The sequence below is a fragment of the Columba livia genome, chromosome 6, assembly GCF_036013475.1.
Source record: "Columba livia isolate bColLiv1 breed racing homer chromosome 6, bColLiv1.pat.W.v2, whole genome shotgun sequence".
Lineage (NCBI taxonomy): Eukaryota > Metazoa > Chordata > Aves > Columbiformes > Columbidae > Columba > Columba livia.
This window is the reverse complement of record NC_088607.1, coordinates 32,436,137-32,462,436: the sequence shown is the minus strand read 5'-3', so window position 1 is coordinate 32,462,436 and position 26,300 is coordinate 32,436,137. Positions and strand designations below refer to the sequence as shown.

Genomic DNA, 26,300 nt, shown 5'->3' with positions numbered 1-26,300 from the left:
TTGTATATATGTGAGATTTGCTATGAAACAAAGTATTTCATACAGGATTTACATTAGTTTGCCATTCATGTTAAGCATGCCCAGCTGCACACCTACAAATCTGCTGAATTTCAGCTGCTGGAATAAAAGGCATTTACAAGATACGGTTTGTTAGCTTCCTTGTATTTCATGTGGTTAAATTTGAATGAATAACTAATGGACAAAGATGCGCTCTCTCACACTGACTCAAATCAGCCTGCCTTTCTTCCCTTTTCCCCTCTTTAACCTGTCAGCACACGCAAACACAATAAATCCACCTCCCACCTTCCAAGGCATCGCCCACCAGCGTCCTCACAGGTGAGGAGGTTACTGGGAGGCAGCCGATAGCTCTGCAAACACCTTTGCCGTCCTATTTTGCAGCAATGCTGCACACAAGGTCCAAAGGACCGATGGATATTATGAAGTGCTCAAAAACTTAATCCAGATATGTGATCTGTGCGGTGTGACTGAGGTGGAAGAGCTACCCTCTGAACGTCTTCACCCTACACATTTGCATTAATGTTTAAAGTAGAATGAAGGTCAATGAAAGACTAAACTTGGCCTTTAAAGTATGTTACCCAATTGCTGATGATGCACATGGAAATTCCGTATGAATGTTCCTGCGCAGGAGTTTTCAAACCGCTTTCCTTAAATGAGACAAAAGTTCAGTAAGTCAAAGGTATCCTTTACACAATTTTTCCTGCATTTCAGAATTCAAGTTAATACGCTTTAAAGAGAGTTTTCCATGTTTGTGAATGGAGATGTGGATCAACTTTGTTGACAATACATCACTAATTAATCTACTCCAAAATAGCATCTGAAGCAATTTGGTGCCTACATTGACAAAACAGGATCTACTCCTCCCCCCAGGAAGCTCTAAATCAGTTGGTGACATCTGGCCTCAAGGACATCAGAGTCATCTGAAATGTGGTAATTTATATTAATGAACATCAATATTAATTTTTAAATAAAAAGAATTTGCTATTGCCATTATGTTTACATAAGGAATATTATTTATAGCTCGTGTTCCTCCTTTCCTACATTTTACCAATGAATTATTGTAAGGAAACACACTGTCACAGTTATAAATATTTTTCCTTGGACTTAAAGCTTTTACATATCCTCTTACTGTTTTCAGCAACTATATGAGGGCAACAACCAGGATTTTCTTGCTGCTCCAGGAACTGCTGCCAATTTTAATGCTCGACTGAGTAGAAAAGGGTGCTTCTACAAAAACAACCAAAGCCTTCCTCTCTAGAGATATCTAAATGCAGAATGCCCTTAATACCTAGATTCTGTAAGAATATCCTGACAAACCAGAAAAGAAATAATACTGATTTTATTGGGCTGCAGTCATCTACTTCTGCTTTTACCAAGCTTCCAATTATTGCTGCCAATTCGCAGATTATTTGGAAAGAGAAAATAAAAGACATTAAAAAAACAATTCCCAGTTGGCTTTCATGTTGAGGACACATCACTAAATGATTCACCTTGGAATGGTCACTCTAAATTCACACTGTATTTAGCTTTGCCAAATCTCCTAGAGTTATGGGATTACAAGAGAATCTCAGCTTTCATTTAAAAATAAAGTTGGTGTCTAGTTCTTACGTTTGCAGAGGAAAGATTGAAAACATAAATCTTGAAAGCTCAAAAACTAGACTGCAAGCAAAAGGAACAAAACAAGCAATTTTTGGGGTTCTGTCTCACCATTTTAAATGTTTGAGCTTAAAAAAAACCCTTTAAAAACAATGCATACCCCACAAAAACAAAAGCACACTGAAAAAAAAAACAAACAAAACCCCACAAGAACCTTGCCCACAGTAGCCACCTAGCTGGGTCTACAAATATTACAAAAAGGAAGGGGGTTTTTTATTAATCACGTGATCACATTAGAAAAGCATTAAAAAAAGGTTCTGTTGAACTCAATACATGATAGGCAGTCTAATATTTTGATGGCATACACCTTATCAGGCCAGAGCTTTACATTTCCTTGTTGTACAATTCTTTTTCCAAATCATTTAATCAAGAAAGACCTGATATGAATGCTGAAAACACTACGAAAAAAATGTGAGAGCATACTTGGCCAGGTGTATTTTGGTACCTCTTTCTGAGAGGAGGCTTCATTCATTTTATAAAGACTTGCTACAGCCTCATACTATCAGAAAAACAATCTGCACAAGAGCATGAGCCTTTGGAAACCAAATGGCCAATAAGAATTAAATTGCCCTAAACCACTTCTTGTAGTGAGCACAAAGAAGACTGGGAGACAGTCAGAGCAACCAGGGTAAGTCAAGAGCTCAATGGTTCCTTAATGCACCTGGACTACAGCAAGTACAGCCGGTTACCTCTCCCCTTGACTATACAGGGAAAAATCTGAAATAATCCTTTCTTTCTCTTCTCTTCTCTTTCCCAAAGGATTGCTGTAGAAACTCAGTGGGATTTAACAGCACCACACCAGTTAGAGCAGGTGTGTCTGGGGAACTGTGTGTTGGCCCACCAGATTTCTCCTAGTTCAGCAAGCGGAGTCTTCAGGATCTATCTAACCATGAGTACAATGTATGGGAAAGCAAGACACCAAGAAGATTCCCCTGAAAAAAGGAAAACTTTAAAATAAACTTTTGAAACAAAAAGGGTTCAAGAAGTGATTGGGAGCTCCTGCTGAGAAAGTCTGACAGCAGAAAACGTATCTTTTGCTGTTGACACAGTAATGTGTAATCACTGCCCCAAGCTGGACAGAGGTGCCATCTCCTGCCTTTGTCCCCTGGCACTCGACCAGCTTCCCTTCCCACCCATCTCCCCCGAAACCTGCGTGTTCCCCAGGCAGGGCTGGTCACACAACTGCCCCGTGCTCTGCATGTTCCTGCACCACAGGCTGGCAAAGGAACAAGCTCCCCTCAGTCACCAGGTGCATTAGCTGTGAACAGCCTTGTCTGTATTGATTCACCCCCAGCTGATGCCACAGAAAAAAACTGCTCTAACATTTTAAAGGCTGGATTAAAAACAAAACAAAACAAAAAAACACCAGCGAGAAAGACCTAAATAATATCGATTCCGAGCTAAGCGGAAAAAATAAAATTGCTCACGCAATTTAAAAACTACAATATAGATTTTTTAAAAATACGCTACATTAGAAAACTTTTCAGGATATACAGTCACATAAAAAAGAAGAGCTTGTGTTCTTTGTTGCTAGACCTAAAAACAAAGTCTTTGCCTGAGTGTGTAAGTTTCTGTTAAAACAACAATTTGTCCTGTGGACTGTAAATTCAATTACTGTTTTTATTGGAATCACATTTTGCTTTGGAAACAATCATGCAGAAAAACAACCAGCAACTTAGACATCTTAAAAACATCTCAAAGCAGGCAGGGCTCTGAGAACAAATCAGTTAGGGTAATTCTTCCACAGTGAACTGCATTGGTTTTTTTAAAATCCATTTCCATATTTTTAATTAACACCTAGTTCAAAAAAAAAATCTTACTGTAGGTCATTTTAATCACAAATTGGAAAACAAATTTACTTTATCAGAAAATTGACTCGACACTATTTTAGAGACTTATTTTTCATGTTTTTATCATCAAAATTAAGTTATTAACATACATTTTCCAATTTGGAAATGCAGAAGTAAGCCAATTTTTGTCTCAAATTTCAGAGTTACAGTTTTCAGTCACCTCTCTATGTGAAACTAGCCTGTTTCAGCACCAGAATATTTGATCAGTACACACAAACCCCCTCAAAAACCTAAGATATCAGTACTTCTTTACAATTGCATTTCTATATAACTCAAATCTGCAGTATCCTCACCATGGCCTGTTAGTCAAAAGAAACCACCACTTCCTTATATCACACTTGAATTTCATATCCCATTGTAAACAGGCTCTCCTTATTCCAGTACATGTTTGCAAATCTGTTTATACTGGATCTCTGTTAGTTTTAACTCTATCTTATAACACTGTCATTCATGTTAAATCAAAATGCAGTTGTGGATAGGGGCAGGGTTGGTCTGGTGAACGCAAGAGTTAAATGAAGCTTTGTCTCAGCAGAGCTTGGCTTGGTGGGTGATTTGAAATCTAATAAGTTTCCTCTTGGTGAACTGCCAAATCCGACCACACCTTGGATGATGTGAGGTTGTTTTTGAGAAGGTAACATCTCTTTACAGATTATCTCCTCCCACTTCAGTTTGGAAGGTTTCTGAGGAGTCATTTCCATTTTTGTTGGGGCATGAAATGGTTTCTGGTGAAAAAAACACAATAAGTCTCATTCTGCTTTGACTTGTTAGGAAGTTCATGACAAATTGTATAATCAAATGTGGATATTTCAAAATTTGTTTAAACAAAGGATGAGAAGAAACAAGCGTCTCTACCAAATAATTTCTCCTAACAGAAAAAACCCAAACAAACAAAACAACAGACCAAACACCCCTCACTTAACTCCTTATCCCTTATGAACTCTAAGTTAACTTCACCTTTTAGAAAACTACCACACATACAAGTAACGAAACCAACAAAAATCTGACATTTGTTCACAGAAGGTTTCCACAACCATAGGGAATTTTAACACAAGTCAGGATCAAGAGCAAATGCTTCAAATGTTAAAGGGAAAATCTTGAGTCAGCTATAGAATAAGTGAATACGAAGGGTACTGGGTTGAATTGTACACTACAGGCTTTCCTCTCCTCCCCTCGCATTTTGTCTTCTTGAGAAATTCTGTTCTACAAGAACAGGCAAAGACAATGTGACCACAAAGTCTGCACACATTTTGCCTGATGAGGTAATGACAATGTGTCTGTGATGGTCAGCTTTTGATGGAAAAAAAACAAAAACCAACCAACCAAAACCCAACAAAACAATGATGTCAAAGGGATTTATCTATTTATTCCTTTTAGTGGCACCTTTTCCCTGGCAGCTTTCCTAAATCGCAACTTCATAACTACCTAGACTGCTGGAGGTGGGTCCTATTCCCTTCCTTATCCACATCAGGCTATTTACCTTCGATAATCCCTTGCTCCATCTAGACCAAATGTCACATATCCCAGGTCCTCCTGTCATATGATTCTTTATTTAGATTTTAACATTTGGCAGAATGTGAAGCAACTCACCACTGCCACTGAGTCTGTGTTTTTGTATTGGATAGAAATATTCACCAAAACACTGTCTTTCTCCAGCTGACACAATCCATACATTTACACATACATGTATAAATCTGTAATTGCTATTTGTTGTTTAAGCCTAGGACTAAAGAATCCAAACCAAAAAATGGCTTTTAAAGAAGGAATCAATACCAGGAGCTGAAAAAAAGACCCTACTAGAGAACCTAAAGAGAAAAGACGTAACTAAATATCATAGACAAATTTTCAGTATAGTCCCCCTGCACAACCTCTCTTCACATTTATAGAACTGACTGGTTTAAGTGTTCTTTGCAGGTGTTCATTATATCATGTACACACCTTAATAAATCACACTGGATGCACCGTTCCATGTGGAAGAAATAGAGCTGATAGGAGATACCTTTGAAAAATTTGACCCCAAAACCAGAGACAAGTTATTTCTCCATGACAAGTAACTTAACAGATATATTTGTCTCTCAACGGTAAATTAGTCTCAAAAGAAACATCCTCCGCTGGGTGAGATTCTAAGGTGCTTTTATAATACAAGCGGTAGCCAATCTGAGCACTTTAACTGGATTTTACAGCCCTAATATTATTAAAATTGTAAACTCCAATTAATTATATTTCAACCAGTGTTTTACTAGTTCTTTCCCTACCTTCTCTGATTTTAATTTTCTCACTTGTCAGCATCTCTTGGCAGCGAGAACAAGAAAGACCTCAAACCTTTGCTGATTGCTTTCCACACAATCTGATTTCTATAAATTAGAAGTTGCTTATGGGGAAGGAGACAGCAGTACCCTTTGATCAAGATACACATCTTGATCTCTTTTATCATTTTTTAAAAAAAACAATAATATTACAACAACAAAAATCATCATACAAGCTTTTCGATCAAAGTGTGTCACTGTCTGCTTCCCAGTCAACATACTGCCAGGAAATTGGCCAGGTGCCCAGAAAGAGCAGGCAGCAGCTGGTGGGTTTGATTACCATCTGTAGATCCACGAATGTACCAAATAGTGTGTCTCCATCTAGTGGGTAACTGCATTTTAGAGGAAATTTGAAAACGGGTTAATGCCTCCTTCCATGGATGGCAGAAGGAGCTTTGCCAGACTTCCCATCAGCAGAACTGGGCTCTAAAGCTGCGTCTCCTTGGGAATATAACTAAAGCAAGGAAGGGATTGAAGCCATGCTGGTGGTTCCATTGCTGTGCTGGCACTTGCCCTTGAAATAAGGTTTTCTCCAGAAACATTCATAGAATATCTGTTTCTTTGGTCTCCCAACAAACCATCTCTTTCTAATACTGTGCAGCAACCTACAAGTCTTAATGGCCAAAACCTGAAAACACGAAAGAGAGGAAAGAGAGGAAAAAGAAGGTGGGAGCGAGGATGCCATTAACATCCAGAACTCCTGAAATAAACTGAAAGGAACAAGACAAATATGCCATGACAATGACTTCCTTTAAGAAGAATTAAATTGCAGCATATTAAAGAATTACCCCCCGACTACTTGATGACAGGACATGCAAAATACTACATTAACTTTCTCCTGGCATTTCAGATAACACCCTTGACTGAACAGCAACAGGGGTATAACACGAGATACGCAAATTTGTTTTTGAGAAAAGTGCCAAGGAACATCCTTGGGACACAGATTTTAGAATCCACGTGGTGACTCAAATAAAGGAGAAACTGAGGCACAAGCCAGTGCTCTGACAGCTCTCTCAGAATAGGCACAGGACTAGAGCAAACAGTTATTAGAAGACAAATTCTACCACTTTCATTACACCACCCTCCCTTTAGTTGATTACCATCCTCTTTGACAACAGCTCTGCCAGCGATGTAGTGACTGGACAACTTTTACGCACAGCCGTCTAGCATGAAAACTGCATCCTAATGAAGAACTATCAGTAGAGCAAGATGAATAAAGAACAACAAGATCTTACTATTGATTTTTTCCATCCACATATGAACTAGACCTAAATCCACTTAGCCTGAAATATCTGTTGAGATAACTTTCCAACACAGCATGATTGTGTTTCATTTAATGACATCTCCAGATGCATGGTAGGTCCTAAAATAGCACTTCTTTTTCTGAATATCTTTTAATAAAGTTGTTAAAGATGCATTTTGATTTGACACACCTAGACTGGTTACAGTAAAGCATTTTCTACTTTTATCATATACTTCATTGCATTAGAAGTTTATTACTCTATAAATAACTCATACAAAGGAACTTCAGTTTAACAGCACCTAATAGACACAGTCACTTAAGGTAGCGTACTGGCAAATCCCAGCTTTAAATCAGAAGCTGATTTGTCTTCATGTATAAGAAAAAAATCAACTTATCAAACAAAAGCATTATTTTTAAGAAACTCAGGCATGAGCACTTAAAAATGAAGTCAATACATGCCAACAACTTTTGTGCTAATTCATTATACTGCTTGTTTGTGTAGGAAGGGGATGAGACTTGTATCAACCTAATCTAATTCCCCTTATTTCTACAGAAACTGCAAGAATTAGAATTGAACACGGTTCTCTCAACGATTTGCTGTGATAGGAGCTTTATTTTTCAGGTCAGCACTCTCTGTTTTTGATTGCTCAATGGCAGCATCACAATGGCTAAAAAAAGAAGGCTCTGTAATGTTAGGAAATAGAAACTGCTGACTACCTGCTGAAGAAATAATGATTTATAATATATGAATAGGGGCAATAATTGGATAGCAGGCTGTACTCAAAAAAGCCTTAATTCACAGATCTGACATCAGAAAGTCATAATCCATCGATCTAGCATCAGAATGATGGATTATGACTTTTTAAGAACATGTAGACATGTCAGCTTCATGAGCATTCCGGGAATCGTAGTCCAAATTGTTTTACTGAGGTCATTTGAACAATTTCAGCTTTTTCCAATAGAGCTGATGCACTAATATTTTGAAATGTAAAAGTTCTGTTGGATCTATTTTTTAAAAACCCTAAAAATCCCCCAAACAAATATCATAGGTTGCCATAAATTGTGACTGAAAAACTATTTTTTTTTTTAATTACTTCAAGTCTGTGTCCTTTTCTTACGGAGAAGAAAACATTTTAAAATTGTAATTGACTTTAATGTCAAAAAAGGCGGGTATTCAAATTCGGAGGTGAAAAATACAAGGTGCAAACCGAGGGATTAATTCCCATGTTTTCTTTCAGGAAGAGCTCTGACATATAATATATATTTTTCCCCCAAATTACTGCAAAAATATCTGATTTTTGACCTCTGACTCCTTCCTTTTTTCAACCCTGATTGTGTTTTAAACTGTCACTGGCCAAAATCAAGTTATGATGTGAATTTAGATGGAATCTTTTATGAAAAGCAGTAATAGTCCTGCAATGTGTGAATACCTAGAGGTTGAAATGCATTTTTTAATGTAGAAGCTTTTGTCATATTAACTCAGAAAGACATCTACCTTCTTCAACAAAACACTTGGAACTTCAGTTTCCTCATAAGTACAAACACGGGATAAGGTTATTGAATGAATAAAATCAGGAAAGTTCCAGAGATCCTTTCATTGAGCATCACCACTTATATACAAGTAAAGCACAATTTAATTTATAAAATTCTATTACAAAGCCTTCTAGTGGTGTTTCCCCATTACAATTAAGTGAAGTCACCTATAAATTAATAACTGCTAAATTAGATTAATTCAACGGCTCAGACAGGTAGGAGTTCTTAAAAAAATGCTTTCTGCTCCAGACAAGTGTTGAGAATGAGAAGAAAATCCCATGTTAAGCACAAAACAAGACTAAATATTTTCAATGTGTACACATATTAAAACCATAAAAAACTTGTGACTAAAACCTCTTCCAAAGGTACAAAAACTTTAAGTATACAAGTAACAAGGGCTAAAGGGCAAAAGAAACAAAGCAAACCAAGCCAGGATTGCATATGTCTATATTTTACCTGCAAACTCCTTTGAACTTCCCCATGTCTCGAAGGCTGAGTTTCTCTTTCTCTGGTCTTTCTCACCTTATTTCCCTTTTACTCATCAAATGTTTTTAAGAGAGCTTATTAATAAATTAACTACTTCTGTGAAGCTTTTTTTTTGTTTGTTTTTCCTGTTGTGTCTGTTGATAACTAAAGCCACTGTAGAAAGGAGAAGTAGTCATAGGGCTCTTTTACAATGGTTCAAATAATTTGTTTCACTAAAAACCATGTAGATTGAGCAAAGACATCCCAGGTACAGCCTCAGCCCAGGTTTCCAAACAGAAAGGTAACAAGACCAAAGGAAGAGACAAGACAGCTGTGGAACAATGCCCTTTAAAATCTTAATGGTTCATAGAACAAAAGGGAAAATAACGCACTTTTTACACCAGTAGACAGAAGCTATTTACTTCATTTTGACAAGTAAATACGAAATGGTTAATAAATCTCCCTGCCATGTTACACACATTCCTTCCTCTAAACATACCTAATCTTAGAGGTCTCACATAAAGGGATCACATCACTGAAACCCAACTACTTCTTTAAAAAAGCCTTCAACAACAATAACACTGCACAACTGATCAAAAGAGAGAGTACCTCATTCAATTAACTTCACTGGACAATTAACATTGGCAGGCTGTAATTACTCACTTAGAAGGCAGTCATGAGGACACCATGGCCAACAGTTTTCTGCTTGTGATTTATATGCTTGAGGTAATGAAAAGTGGTCAGGGTATCAGATCTGCATCTTCTTTCAAAGAGGCTATTGTGCAGTGCCCCAGCAGCATCCCACCAGGCTTTCTAGTACTTCATCATCAACCATCTTCTACCCGAACTTTCCTTGGATCCCTTCTGACCTAGTATTTACCCAGCTCCACTCAATTAAGGTTGTGACATCAAACGAGACCATGTAGGGTGGCTATGACCTTTCTAACCATCCCAGGCTGCAGAAAGAACACAGACCTTAGGGCTGCAGGCAGGGGAAGGCAGGAGCCTGGTAAACTGGGTATCTCTGATCCCTCCTCCTTGTCGGACCTGTACATTAGTCCGACCTCTTTTCTTGTTATTAAACCGGTTGTGTCGTTTGCTTGTCTCCACTGACACCACAAACTCATTTCATGGATGTTACGAAGCAGCAGTCAGATGTTCGCTTTCTGTCTTTAATGATGTGTGCTTGAACCAATGACCTTGAAGCGAAAGGCTCCGTAGATCTTTAGCGTTCCCTCGATACTCCAGGCCCCTTTATTCATCTAGTTTATAAGCAAAACCTGTGTGCAAAAGGAATGCTTACTCACAATTACTATTATGATCTTTCTGCTGTGGCAGTGCACTGCACTGAAAAAATATGAATTATAAAATGCATGGGTTAGTAAAATTTAAATCCAGCAAATGTTTAATATTAAGCTATTTAATCTTTATTCCAAAGTTTGGCAAATTTATTACAAAGCACTGAAATTGCACTTCAAGCCCTAAGGCTTGCAGTGTTGGAGCCTGCCTGATTAATGTAATTAAAAGAATAGCACAATGCAAAATTTATTAAAAATTAAATGTATTTGGCCTTATTGTTTGCTTCCAACTGATAGCATGATTTCTGGCTAAAAATGTGTACTGCTTACTACCTGAGAAGTTGTTAAAGCACATCCCCTTTCTCCTGCTGTGCATATGATTAAAAAAGCAGAGGTTAAACACGGCAATAAAAAAAATTGGGGAATTCTATTTTGGTCACAGTGGTGCTATGTTCCCGCTTCTTATTTTTACAATAAGCAGCAAGTGCTGCTGAAGAGGTGGAAAGTCTCCGGACAGGAGGGCATCGCGCTGCAGAAGCGCAGAAAAATGCTTCCTCAGACAGAATCTTCCTCCCCACTGTGGTCACCAAGTGTCTTGTGTTGCAGCTTTTTATCCTAGAGGTCTGAAAGGCAGGTTTTATGTGACAGAAATCTAATTTTCTTCACTCCAAAACCACAGTAAAAAGGCTTATTTTTTTTCCTGCAAGTGTTCCCTGCACATCTCCATTTTCTCTTGCAACAATTCTTTTATTTTGCTTCAGCCAGTGTACTGATCAGCAGCCCCTCCCAGCACACGAGCTGGAAAATGAATGAAAAAATTAAAACAACTTGGCAAATGTACCTATATATACATATTTCATGTTAGCACAGTTATGCTTTAGAAATTATGGCAACAGCAACAGAATTCTGCTGCTGTGATCATGGATAATCAAAGCAAATGAAAAAAAGACAGTGCTGAAATATTTTCAAAGGTATGAAAGTCTTTGCTGTTGTGTAATTTAAATTTACTTGCCATTACTTGAAACTTTTTTTTTGGTCTGTGTGATTAGAATTTAAATGATCCTAAAGTATATTAACAAATATAATTCCTGTTATATTGCAGAAATATTGCAGTAACCTTTTCTTTGTGTTGAAAATTAACTAGACTCCTTAATCTACTACAGAAAATATAAAACGAAATTAGTTAAAATGTTTTAAATATGAAGTCTTATATGGGAATGATCCCTAAGATGAACTAATACAGCACATTCTACTCTACTTATATGTACACACATATCATAAAGCTATAGCAGTATTTTATACAACTGTAAATATGGTATGTTTGCATTTTGGCAAGAATAATTTTCAATTCAATAATTTTCAGGTTTGGGCCCAATTTTGCTACCATTACATACTGTAGTAATGTAGTGTCTATTTTAGATGCAATTCTAGTAGATCCCCTGAAATTACTTGGGGTACAGTGCATTGAGGATACTAGAATTGGATTCTAAATCCTAACTAGACACTCAAAATTTATATTTGATAACAGTAAAAGAAGGACAGACATTAAAATGGCCTTTGATACAACTGGATGACACTGAGCGGGGTTTAGTTTAACAGTCATGATACTTCTTTACTCTTCATCCATTCTTCCCCAATTGATTTGGCAGAAAAATAAAAAGGAAAATAATAATTAAAAAATTCCATATTTCTGCATAGGTTGGAGTTATTGACACTTATCTGATTAAGCAGATTAATTAAAATTGGTAGTACATTAACTCAATTACTACACTGGTGCCCCCGGGTGCACCCCTCCGGGGTTTCAACACCGATTACAGCTCCGGCAGCCTCAGCGCCGCTCTGCGGGACTCGAACCCTGGACTCCAGCGATCCGACAAGCTCTGCCTCTCTCCACAGCTGGGACAACAGGCACACGCCACCGCGCCCTTTTCAGGAAAGGCAGGCCAGCCAGGCGTGGTGGTGGAGTTGCTCTCTGTGTGAGAGAGCAACTACAATGTACTAAATTCTGCCCAGGAGTGGATGATGAGCAAGTTGAGAGTGTATGGGTCAGGATCAAGGGGCAGGCTGGCAGGGGCGACACTGTTGTGGGCGTCTGTTACAGGCCACCAGATCAGTCTGAGGAAGTTGATGAGGCCTTCTATGGGCAGCTGAGAGTGGCCTCACAGTCACAGGCCCTGGTTGTTGTGGGTGATTTTAACTTCCCTGATGTTTGCTGGAAGGACCATTCAGCCAGCCAGCCACTGTCCAGGAGGTTCCTCCAGTGCACTGATGATAACTTCCTCATGCAGATGGTGGAGGAGCCGACTAGGAGAGGTGCACTGCTGGATCTCATCCTCACTAACAAGGAGGGTCTGGTCGAAGCAGTAAAGGTTGAGGGCTGCCTGGGTTGCAGTGACCACGAGATGGTGGAGTGCAGCATCTTGGGTGGCAGGAACAGAATAGCAAGTAGAATTGCAACCCTGGACTTTAGCAGGGCTAACTTTGGCCTTTTCAAGCAATTGCTGGGGGAAATCCCATGGGCAAGACTGCTTGAAGGTAAAGGGGCCCAAGATAGCTGGATTGCATTCAGAGATTGCTTCTTCCACGCTCAGGATCAGAGCATCCCCACACGAAGGAAGTCAAGGAAGGGAGCCAGGAGGCCTGCGTGGTTGAATAGGGATCTGTTGGGTATGCTCAAGCAGAAGAGGAGAGTTTACAGGTCATGGAAGCAGGGGCTGGCCACTTGGGAGGAATACAAGGCTGCTGTTAGAGGGTGTAGGAAGGCAGCTAGGATAGCCAAGGCCTCCTTAGAATTACAGCTGGCGAGAGGGGTCAAGGACAGCAAAAAGAACTTTTTCAAATACATAGCAGATAAAACTAATACCAGAGGCAATGTAGGCCCACTGATGAATGGGGTGGGTGCCCTGGTGGCAGAAGATACAGAGAAGGCAGAATTACTGAATGCCTTCTTTGTCTCTGTCTACTCTGCCGGAGGCTGTCCTGGGGAGCCCCGTACCCCTGAGACCCCGGATGAAGCCAGGTCAATGGAGGAGTTTCCTTTGGTCGATGAGGACTGGGTTAGGGAGCAATTAAATAGTCTGGACATCCATAAATCCATGAATCCAGATGGGATGCATCCGCAGGTGCTGAGGGAGCTGGCTGAAGTAATTGCTAGACCGCTCTCCATCATCTTTGCCAAGTCTTGGGAAACGGGGGAGGTGCCCGAGGATTGGAGGAAAGCAAATGTCACTCCAGTCTTCAAAAAGGGCAAGAAGGAGGACTCGGGTAATTATAGATCGGTCAGCCTCACCTCTGTCCCTGGGAAAGTAATGGAATAGCTTATCCTTGGTGCCATCTCAAGGCATATCAAGGATAAGAGGGTTATTAGGGGCAGTCAGCACAGCTTTACCAAGGGTAAATCGTGCTTGACCAACCTCATAGCCTTTTATGAGAATGTAACAAGGTGGATGGACGATGGCAGAGCGGTGGATGTGGTCTACCTTGACTTCAGTAAAGCCTTTGACACAGTCTCCCACAGCATCCTCACAGATAAGTTGAAGAGGTGTGGTCTAGACAATAGAGTAGTGAGATGGGTTGCAAACTGGCTTAAGGAGAGAAGCCAGAGAGTGGTAGTCAATGGTGCGGGGTCTAGTTGGAGGCCAGTATCTAGTGGAGTGCCTCAGGGGTCAGTACTGGGGCCAATATTATTCAATATATTCATTAACAATTTGGACGAGGGAATAGAGTGTACTATCAGCAAGTTTCCTGATGACACTAAGCTGGGAGGAGTGGCTGACACACCAGAAGGCTGTGCTGCCATCCAGCAGGACCTGGACAGGCTGGAGAGTTGGGCGGGGAATAACCTAATGAAATTTAACAAGGGAAAGTGTAGAGTCCTGCATCTGGGCAGGAACAACCCCAGGTTCCAGTATAGGTTGGGAAATTACATATTAGAGAGCAGTGTAGGGGAAAGGGACCTGGGGGTCCTGGTGGACAACAGGATGACCATGAGCCAGCACTGTGCCCTTGTGGCCAGGAAGGCCAATGGCATCCTGGGGTGTATTAGAAGGGGGGTGGCTAGTAGATCGAGAGAGGTTCTCCTTCCCCTCTACTCCACCCTGGTGAGACCACATCTGGAATATTGTGTCCAGTTCTGGGCCCCTCAGTTCAAGAAGGACAGGGAACTGCTGGAGAGAGTCCAGCGTAGGGCAATGAAGATGATTAAGGGAGTGGAGCACCTCCCTTATGAAGAAAGGCTGAGGGAGCTGGGTCTCTTTAGTTTGGAGAAGAGGAGACTAAGGGGGCACCTCATTAATGTTTATAAATATATAAAGGGTGAGTGCCATGAGGATGGAGCCAGGCTCTTCTCAGTGGCAAACAATGATAGGACAAGGGGTAATGGGATCAAGCTGGAACACAAGAGGTTCCGCTTAAATTTGAGAAAAAACTTCTCAGTGAGGGTGACAGACACCGGAACAGGCTGCCCAGGGAGGTTGTGGAGTCTCCTTCTCTGCAGACATTCAAAACCCGCCTGGACATGTTCCTGTGTGACCTCACCTAGGCGTTCCTGCTCCAGCAGGGGGATTGGACTGGATGATCTTTTGAGGTCCCTTCCAATCCCAAACATACTGTGATACTGTGATTAACATATAAGTGCTAAGGAAGAAAACAAGTTGTCTTTTTAATTGTATTTATTCACTACGAAGTGGAACAAGAACAATCCATGTTATAGTCTGCAAAGTGGTAAACGTGTTAAAATGGCAATTGAGCACAGAAAAACTTCAGTGTCTAATTCCCAATTCCCAGACAACACACTGTCCCTTGTTTAATATACCATGTCCTGTTGGCCATTAAGGTACACTCTTGAAACTTTCCTGTTTCCTACATAAGCTTCCTTACCGTAGAATCCTACATTTTGTTCTAATGCATGGTTTTTACTGCTTATTAGTTTGTGTAAAGTTCCTGTACTATTAAAGACAAAAAAAAAAAAGTAATCCACAAGACAAGTTCTCATTTTATCTTGCACTTGTCAAATATTAAGATTCTTCTAGTCTGTCAGACTTCTAAGCTTGTCTAATGTCTGTCATTTGCATCTAAAATTAATAAAGTCTATCCATGCTGTATGATTTTTCAGTTGCTCTGATTCTGATAATACACAATAATTTGTAATTTAAATTCACACAAAATGTGCCAATGTAGCAATGTGTTTGTATTGTCAGGTTTAAAGGCTTGGCATTTATGACTTTGACACCAAAGCCCTGTTCTTTCTGCTCCTTACAAAGTTCCAGTAAAGCCTGGACTGACCAATTACTTCTGGTAATTTGATTATCTACCCTCTTTCTTTTATTATTTACCCACTTAACTGAGGACTGATCAGAACAAAGAGACAATTAAGTACACTGCAATAAAAACAGTATGAATAACAAGAGTAGGAACTGAAGTCAAACCAGCAGTAGTTAGGAAACACAGAGATAAGACTGAAATCCTGTCTTCTCCTATTGTGTTTTGCTGTGCCAGGGTTGCAAAGAAAAGGATATTGTTTTTACACTCAGTAACTCAGAGACCTATATTTGCAAGCACAGCAAGGAGGGAGGGACGAAAGATAAAATCTCTGTCCTGGCAAAATGAGTAATGTTTGGCTCCTTACTTCCATCTTGACAATTTCTTGATTCCTCAAACAAAATGTGATTATTAAACAGATACAAATGGTTTAGTACTGAATTACATACAAGCATGCATGCACCTATAAATAGACTCAAGAGGTCATTCTCAAAATGGACAGAAACATAATGATGTTTTTGGAAATCCAGCAGAGTGTACCACAATGTATCACTGGTAGGTCTTAAAAGAAAAAAGACAAAGAAAAAAGGAAAATAAGAAGTCATCAACTTAGCCTCTAGCCCTCACTTTCTTTTAATCTGGGCCTGCAGGGACAACCATAATGCTAAAAATTGAAAATAGTCTCCTGGAACAAGCCTAAGTGAGGGTAAAATCTTTAATTACTTCATCTGAAATATGTTCATTACTGGTAATTTAATATTTCTCCAAATGTAAACCTTCAACCACATCCTAACTCTCGAAGAATACAAAAAACTGGCAAAGTATTTTCCTTAGAACAAAAGAAAATAATGAAGAATCTTAAATGTATAACAGACAGAGATGAAAATGATAAATGGGTGTCATGAATACAGAATTAATACTAAGAAAAAGCCTGAGAGAATGTTAGGTAGATATTAAAAGTAGAATAAGCTATAAGGAACACTCCTATCACTCCTGTGTTTTATTAAACAAGAATAATACATGGAATCTACACACATTGTCAATGGTTACATGTATTGTAAATCTATTCACAACACATAACACTCAGCAAATCTAAAGATATGGACCTGAATTACAGCCCACTAGTGCCTGGAACTTGCTAACAGTCTGGATCAATCCAGAATCCAAAACTTCTCAAGCATGGGATGTTTTCACAACTCCGAGACCATATTTGCATGGCCTAGCCATAAATGAAGCACAACATTCATCTTTATCACTTAGAATGTATGCCACTTCCTTAGACTGTATTGACAAGGCAAATTTGATATGCACAAAATAAAGTACAGAGCAACTGCACAGAAGATATTCTTGTGTAGTTGTTTAAATAGAACAAAGAGACAACAAAACTTTCACCAAGCACATGAATTCTAACACTAAGAACATAGGGCAATACATGTCTTAGCATGTAATTAATGCAAAATGTTTCATGCTGTGAGAGCAGTAACAATATTTTCTGCAACATGTTTTTACAATATTGATGGATTCTTATAGAGCCAACAAAAAACACCAGAAGGACCACTCACCATGAAAAGTGGAGAGCACAGTACTAATGTATTTCAGCTGAAAACATCCATATTTGCTTAGGTTTTACCCTGGACAAAGCATCATCTGCAGTGCAACTCGGCAGAACCTATGCAGGCTCTGGCATAGGCATTGCAGTCTGAGACAAAGACAATTTTGAGAGTGAAATCAGTCTGGAGAAAAAAAATAAGGCAAATAAAGTTCATACAAATACCACCTTAGTGTCTTAAGATCAGCCAAAGATTCTGCCCGCTCTTACAATTAAGGACAAGTAAACATTAGATATAAACAATTAAGCATTCTTCCTCAACTGTTTAAGTTGGTCAAGAGGAGACTCAGGAGGAATTCACTCCAAATTTTCAACACTGTAACATGAAGCCAAACCATAAAATACTTCAAATAATAGTCTTAATCATGAAATACTCTAAGACTCTAACTACTGTCTTTTCAAGCCCAACTTGAGGAGACGCAATACAGTCCATCTATTTGATGTTGGTTTTTTCTGAGTGCAACAGCGGGAAATACACAATGAGATTTTAGCTTCTGTAAGCAATGCAGTGGATTGGAGAGAGACTCCCAAAGCGCAAGGTTAGTTAAGGTGGATGAAAGTTCCAGGTAGGAACCTATTTGCTAAAATAGAGGCAGAAGAGAGAGCGAAGCTCAGTGGGCTGGAGCTGGTGGGACCTGGTCATCAGCCCACGCTGATTGGAAGGATAAAATGTCCTTCTCTGCTCTGCCTCTGGCAACCTGTCGATGACTCCTGCTTCGGGATCAAATGGGGAATGAAATAGTATAGGAACTTGGTCATGGTCCCTTCTTTCCTGCCTGCACCTGGGCTTCCTCAGCTGCTTCTCTTTAGGTGCTCACCAGGCCCAGGGAAAGGAGGATGTGAAGAGCACACTAAGCCTAAGAAGATGACTCTCTTTCCAGCACCATTTGGTAGCTTCTTCCCATATTTCTGGTGCTTCATAATATTGTTGCAGTGCATTCAGAGTCTCATGAAAGCATTATGCTTTGGATAAAGTCCATCTCTTTGCTAAATGTTTTCCTCATTTAAGCCCTAATAAAAACATTGTAAATGATTAAGCTGAACCTAAATGGTGTTGAACTCTTCCAAAAGTCTAGCAAGCTACAAAGAACAAATAATACAAACACAGAAGAAAACAGTTGTTTTGTTAATAATCTATTTACACAGCTGGGATCTTAGGAATTTTATCCATCAGTATATTTAATAAGCAAGGCAAATTAATGTGAAGAACTGCCATTCCCTAAGTGAAAAAAAACCACCAGTAAAATGACAAGAAGGCTCCCGCAGTCTGTCTTTCTCCTCTCCATTCCAGATCGACGTGCACAGCTCCCTTGTAGCCATGAAGCACAAAGTAACTGGAGAGGATTCTTCACAGACAGATGTAATTTATAACAAAGACAGGAAAAAGCAACCCGAACTCAGAGCTTGCTGCCCTTCCTATAAAGTTCACCTCCTTACCAAGAAAAAGCAGAGAATAATTTGTTTGGTTTCTGTACTCAACTCCTTTTTCTTTTATTGTGAAAAGTTTCCATTGTCCTTTTATGTTTTGATTATTGAGTAAGTTTAAAGACTTGCCAAATAGCCCTAGATTGTTAACAGACCACCACTATTTAACTTTGAATGCTTTAACAAAATAAAGGCACAGTTCACATTAATATTCTATGCCCTCATTTTATTTATTATCTTTTCTTTGAAATTTAAACAATTTTCCTAGCTAAGGTTTATTACATGTAAGCCTAAGTAGCAATATAAGTTACCTCACATACCAACCAGACATCCTATAAAACTCAGATTTCTAATTAGTAACACCACATTTTGCTGAGCTTAGCATATTTATAGGAAACCAAAATAATGTTTTATGAATTAAATATTCAAATACATCAGATTCAATGTTCAGTAAAACTACTTTATATTGTATCTTATGACAAGTTGTAAAATCCAAGGTGAAATTAGAAAATATACAAATGTTCTGGTGCATTTTAAAAAGGGACTTTAAAGGATTGCAAAACTTATCCGTTATTTAAACTTCAAATACATTGTTCCTCATAACACCAACTAAATGGATAAAAATTTATAAAATCGTATATTGATTATAAAACTTCACAGTAAAGAAATGACATGCTGTTTATACATATGTCAACATGTTATGCATAACATAAGGTCACAAGATGTATGAATTCGATACATAAATATTCACCCATGGGGATATATTCCCATGAAATATCACATCACTTGTCCATTCCACAGATACTTTTATAAATACTATTTAATCTTTAAAATGATGAAAAGCTACAGACAGAGGTAGGGGGCACAAAATAGTTCACGGATCTCTGTCTGCTAATTAACAAAAATGATGCTGAAAATTATGGAAATACACCAACTGCTCTGGCAAACCAGTCTCATGTAAGTCTCACTGGACCAGCAAGGACCCAAGTGGTACCTGCTGGCAAACAATTGAAAAAACAAACAAAAAAAGCTAAATGTGAACCAGCAAAATATAAATGAAACACAGTGCTTTCTTGAATAACTCCTTGACCCATGCTATGTTACATGGAAGAGTTTAACAAAAAATAGTATTGTTCTGCAGTGGACATACCAGGATAATTCAAATAAAATATGTCTCTTTTATTTTTTGTCAGATTCCTTACAAATGTTATTCTTTGAACTACCTAAAAAATTAGGATGGAGTTGGCAAATTACTTTCTATCAACATGCCAGCAGCCGCCTATCTGGTTCTCACCAGCCTACTTACAAAGTTGACACAGTTTGCCATGCTGGCTGACCTAGCAATCTGCTTTCCAGATTCCTGACTCCCCAAAAACATATCTTATGAACAGCTGGGGGCAGATTGCAGACCCCAGAATCACGTGGACCTTGCTCCAGCAGAGCCAAGTACTCTGTATGGTGCCAGGATGGGGCTTGGGCTCCAAAACCATCTTCAAGAGGTCTGCTTTGGAGTGAAGGAGTTTTAACAGAGACATGTAAGCATAGCAGTTCTGTTAAAAAGTTCATTTATTCTTTTAAACTGGAATTAAATCAAACTACAAAAATCTCAGAATCTTCTATGAAAAAAAAAAAATAATTACTGATCTTTGCTCAGCTCCAATTATTTGGCTTTATGCTGGTCAAGCGAAACAAGAACTTCCAAAGGGCATCAAAAGAGTAAGCTATTCAGGAATACTAGAAAAAAACCCCAAAATTCATATACTAGTAGTCTACCTTCAGGTACTTTGCTTAATGGCTTTAAAATTTCCCCAAGTCAATAAATTTCTGCCAATCTCATTGCGTTCCATTAAAATGTAAGGGTGGGTTGGACTAGATGATCTCCAGAGGTCTCTTCAAACCCCAACCATTCTGTGATTCTGTGAAAATTTACGTACTGATTGATAAATATTTTAAAACATGTGCAATAGTTTCCTGATACAGCGCTTAGTCATTTGGATCTTACAACATTCAGATGAATAGCAGAAATATGCTGCCATTAATATTCAGTCTGTCCTTCCAGTCAAAGTCCACCATTTCTAGCTGACTTGCATTCCAGCAAATAAATAAGCCATTACTCCTGTTAGCAGAACTATGTATGTTTACATACACAAACACACGCATACAGAAATCAAGCCACTTTCTAAATAAATAATTAAAAACTCAGAGAGCACATCTGTGTATATATTAATTCTTGCACAGTTCCAGAAATGTTTTATTGCCAACAGTTCAATTTATTTTCCTCTCTCTGTTATTTAACATCAAGCAGTCAAAAAACGTGATGCTTTGTCAACTGTACAAATGAAATAAAAAGTTACGATGAGCTTCAAAATCTTTTTTGCTCTGGTGTCTTTAGCTTTTCATCCTCCAGGGTGCTGAGCAATGTGACCTCAGTCACTTCGCAGTTTAACTCTGTGTATGTGAGTCAGTCCATTGAAATAAAGGTTCCCAAGTGCTCAAAAGGAGGCACTTGTTTAAACGCTGTCTGGGTCAGAACCACGGTGCTCAGCATACCGAAGGCATAGCCTATGTCAGCTATTTGGCATTTTTCCTGCCTGAATTTTTACTTTCATGACTTCATGCACGTTACTAAATTAAAAAGAAGGTTTGTTTTGTATTTGATGTTTCTTAAGAAAAGAATTTTAAAAACATTTTGCCAATCATTCTCTAAAGCAAGATTTGTAAAAGTACTCAGCACTGGCTTATGAATTCCACTAACTGTCTGGAGCTCTCACTGGCTTTCAGGGCAGCACAGTTCAGCTATTAATACCAAAATTCAGTCATGTTAAAATTGCCGTGGAAGACCATAAGCATGTGACCTATACAAAAAAACCTGCTAAAGGTCAGCACATCTCCACTACTGGCAACAGGGTATGCCAAAGACAATCCTTTCAAAAACAAGGTTGGTTTCTACTGTGCAAGACAGGCTTAAAATATTTCAAGTAATACTGCATACAATTCCAACAGACTCCACTTTTCATACAGACTAATCACAAGTCCTTCAAGATCTCTCTGGTTACAGCCATGGCAAGCTTCAAGATCAAAAGACTGGATATCAGTGATTTTTGTCACAAAACCCACTGGCTCTCCAGTTGCTTACTACAGTAAGCCCATCTTGGATACTACACACTTCTGTAGCAGACATCAAAAATTTCCCCTCAGACATCAAAAGACCAAGTACCAGTTTGCTAGTTTTAAGCATTCATAATCGTAAAATAATGAACTTCTGAAGCTGTAGTTTTAATCTTCATAGCAGTAAAGGCTTGAGGAACATGTTTTGAAGGAAAAAAATAAAAAAGGACATGGAAATTAAAGAAAAATGGGATATAACACAACACTGGTTTATCAAAGATACACGATGCCAGACTCATTTCATAGTTTATTTAATAAGATAACTAATTTTCTAGACAAAAGAAAAGAAAGAGACAGGAATGTCATACAGATGGGACTGAATGATCTTGAAGACTATTCACTCTTGTATTCAACAACAAATTGTGAGGTGACAGTGTGGGGACACAATTTTTTTTAAACCTCCTGGGGACCGGGAGTACCTCAGCTGGAAAATGCAGTAATAAAGGAGAAGCAGAATAGTGATCCATGATGAGACAGCCACATGATACAAGCAGAAAACATGATTCTAGGACTTCTCAGGCAGGCTATTCCCCATAGAAAACAAGAAAACTTTATTGATATTGCACAAGTCCTTGCTTTTATCTCAGCATCAATACTATATCAGTTTGGTCATACATGTCCAAACAAAACTGATTTAAAGTGGAACAACTATAGAAAAAGGCCAGAAGGATGACTAGAGGCTGGAACACATGTAAGAATGCAGGTACTAAAAGTCTATGTCGTGGTTTAACCCCAGCCAGCAACTAAGCACCATGCGGCCGCTCACTCATTCCCCCTCAGGATGATGGGGGAGAGAATTGGTAGGGTAAAAGTGAGGACACTCATGAGTTGATTTAAAGTCAGTTTAAACGAGTAAAGCAAAAGCTGCAGCCACAAGCAAAGCAAAACAAGGGATTCATTCACTACTTCCCATGGGCAGGCAGATGCTCAGCCATCTCCAGAAAAGCCAGGCTCCATAACATGTAACGGTTACTAGGGAAGACAAACACCATCACTTCGAATGCTCTCCCTTTTTTCTTCTTCCCCCAGCTTTATATACCTAGCATGATGCCATATGGTATGAAATACCCTTTGGTCAGTTGGGGTCAGCTGTCCGGCTGTGTCCCCTCCCAACTGCTTGTGCGGCCCCAGCCCACTCGCTGGTGGGTGGTGTGAGAAGCAGAAAAGGCCTTGGCTCTGTGCAAGTGCTGCTCAGCATCGACTAAAACATCAGTTTGTCACCAACACTGTTTGCTACACAGATCTAAAACACAGCCCCATACTTGCTACTGTGAAAAAAATTAACTCTGTCCCAGCCAAAACCAGCATAGCCTACCTTAAAAACAAAGCTTAGAGAAGGCTCTTCCAGCTTAGCTAAATGAAGGCTGATGAGAAGATTGTTGTCTCTTCATACACTAGAAAAAAAACCACTAGGGATGGAACAATAACTAAAGGTCAATACCAGCACAAATTGGCACAAGGACAGACACACCTGAGCTTGTCATGAATACACTTAGACTGGAAATCAGAAGTTTTATAACCATTACAGAAACCTCTCACCAAGGCAGCTTTTTAACTGGAAAAGCAAAGACAAAGAAGATAACTTTTTAAGCTGGAGTTTGACAAGTTTCTGAGGAGGATTATATATGGTTTCCCATGAGAAAATGGCACTAGATCTGACAATTGCAGAGGTCCCTTCCAGTCCTATGCTCTTATTTCCTTCAAAGTAGTCACGATGTCTTTGCCATGGTGATATTTACAAAACAAAGCCACAGAAAATCAACTCAGTGGTTTTTAGGCACTATAAATATCTGAAACCTCCAAGCTTTCAAAAAGCACACACGCCATTAGCCGGAGAATGAGGCTCTCTAGTGTGAACTGATATGCTTATGGAAATGTTCTGGTTTCTTACATCTTTAAAATGCAGTTCTCAAGAAATCATTGAGCAAATTTGTTGCAACAATGATTGATCAACCAATATAAATATGCAACACCTAATGAGGATTATATATCAAAGTCAAGTCCCAAGACTTCAGGTCCTTTGCCATCAGAAAAACAAAAAAGCCTTATTAGCTTTCAAATAGTATATTCTTCCTATTCCCCTTAATTCAAACACAGAAGGGATTTTGTTCAATCTTTGAAAAAATAAAACAAATCCCAACCCACAATTGGATAAAGACCAGACATAGTCCAAAAGCTTAATGTTTCAGAAAGTAAGGAGTACACGGAAAGAAGGCATTAATGGAAACTGGTTTGGAACTCTAAGTACAGAGGATGATATCTAGTGACTGCTATAATACTGAATCTGCACTGCCATTAAACTTAATCTTCGATATTTTTATTGCAACCTGACCCACTATGACATCTCTAAAGAAAATTACATTGTACACTACTATTTCAAGAAGTCAAACTTAGCTAGTCATCTGGGCCATAAAATAGCAGATTACTCCATCAGGCTGGCTAAAGCAACTAGGAATAAAACTAGATTTACCAACCACATTATTTTTATTAGGAAATGTTTCAAAGCAGACATAATCCCAAAAGACCTTAGCCTCATTCCATCCAAAAATACACAACAGAGAGCAGCAAAACATAAACTGCAGTATAAGGTACAATTTGTAAATGTGAGAAAAAAATATACAAGATGTGCTGTAATATATCATCAGAGCAAAATAAATTACTGAATATAGAAAAAGAAAAGAATAAAAACTACACAATACATGTCTTAACAGTTTAAACCTTTGTTATAAGATCTGACATGTGTTAATAGGAATTTCTCCATTGAATCCCTGAACATCAAGATTTAGTTTGTACTCCTTTTGCTTTCTTTGAAATTGCAGGCTAATATAGGTGTACTAAATCACAGCTACAGAGTAAAACCTCTGGAACAGGCAAAGGGAAAAAACAGTATCTTTAACAACAATAATCCTGAAGAACTCTGGTATGTTAGTGCTAAATGCATTTTATTTTGGATCATAGCCATGAAACAGCTAAAGCGCTGCTGCTTCTGCAATCATTCTAAATGTGGGGAACTGCTCATAATAGTAACAGAAAAAAATGCAACGAATTTACTTGGCAATCCTAACACTTCTCGGTAATTCCTTGTACCATCATATTTTCTAACAGGTATTCATGCATACATAATATATAGGTCTTTGCAGATCTGGAATGAAGGAGAAGTAAGGGGTTTGATAGCTGGAAAGGCAAGTTTTAAATTTTAAATACTGCCAAAGTAGGTTAGATGTATGATGTGTGTTTTATCATCTAACCAAGCATTCATGTCTTTCAGTTTTAACCTCCTTTTTTCCTAGGCAATGTGATCACCTCAGGCAGTTTGGTTTAAAGGCTTTAACCAAGGTAAAGATATATTTGAATTATCCAGGCGTTTGTTACTTTATTTTTTTTTAACACTTAAATACGGTCTATATTTTACAAAGGTGGTTCTATTATGCAAGCTGCATCAAACGCATAATACTAATCAGACTGTGAAGCTCCACTAATTATGTGCCACATTTAACTAACTTAAATTTTGTTAAATGGCATGGCCACAGATATTGTATGCATAATCTAACCGAGTTTTGAGTCATTTCCCTTTTCTTGTCTGATTTTATTCTACACAGGAAATGACAGGGTCATTTGGAAATAACTGCAGTGAAAGATCAAAAAGGAAACCTGATTGAGAACACCATATAATTGCCTGTGCTAGAGAAAAAATAAAATCCAATGAGTTTACAATCCATAGCTATAAGATTTTTCTGGAAAACACATACTGCAGTTTCTCTAAAAGGACATTCATCACAACACTAAGTGCTGCTTTTATTTGTTTTAGCTGCATCTCTTTCAAAGAAGCAGGTCTTCTCATTAGGCTGTTGGACTTTTATTTAGTAGATAATGCTTTCAGCAAATGTGAAGGACAAATTTACTCCCGGAGCCAAAGCAAGGCATTTCAGTCAAAGTAAATCATTGCAGTTGAAGCAAGTCATTTCACTGACTTGTATCAAAGTCTTCATTTGCAAAAGGAGATAATACTGTAATTGAACACTTGGAACACCATGGTGCTTGTTATTTGGGCAAATCTGGCCATTACAATTTACAGTCCCCCATTCCAAAAGTACAGACTTTTATCGCTGGAGCTAAAATAAAACTTTTCAGACATTAGCAGCACTCAGCTTAAAGCAAGGATCACATTGAGCTGTGGGCTGGGGTGTGTCTACATGGGCTTTTTTTTTGGTAAGACACTGATCTACACAGCAGGATAGCGGTTGGCCCTTCAGCACAGATTTCCCAGCCCGCCCGCTGCCCCTTGCTGTCCCCTGTGCAGATGCACTGCAGAACACGTGGCTCCGCACCCCCAAACCCCACCGGACCCACCGCCTGTCTGGGCTGGAGCTGCTCATGCCAGGGATGGCCAATGCAGCAGGTAATGCTCTCCTTTGCGGATAAGCAGCCTAAATATAACAAAGTTGTAGAAAAAGAGCTCCAAGTCTATGTCGG

General features: G+C 38.8%; 1 protein-coding gene across 10 annotated transcripts in view; it reads right to left on the bottom strand.

Annotated features, from left to right (window-relative positions):
- CABCOCO1 (ciliary associated calcium binding coiled-coil 1) overlaps positions 1-26,300 on the bottom strand; it is a 227,662-nt gene that overhangs the window by 8,123 nt on the left and 193,239 nt on the right. For 8 of the 10 annotated variants that reach the window (XM_065068612.1, XM_065068613.1, XM_065068611.1 and 5 more), the window contains one exon: positions 597-665. The exons of the other annotated variants lie outside the window; for them this stretch is intronic. In XM_065068612.1, the coding sequence (XP_064924684.1) occupies positions 597-665 (69 nt within the window). The remainder of the gene's footprint in view (positions 1-596; positions 666-26,300) is intronic. 10 annotated transcript variants of the gene reach the window in all.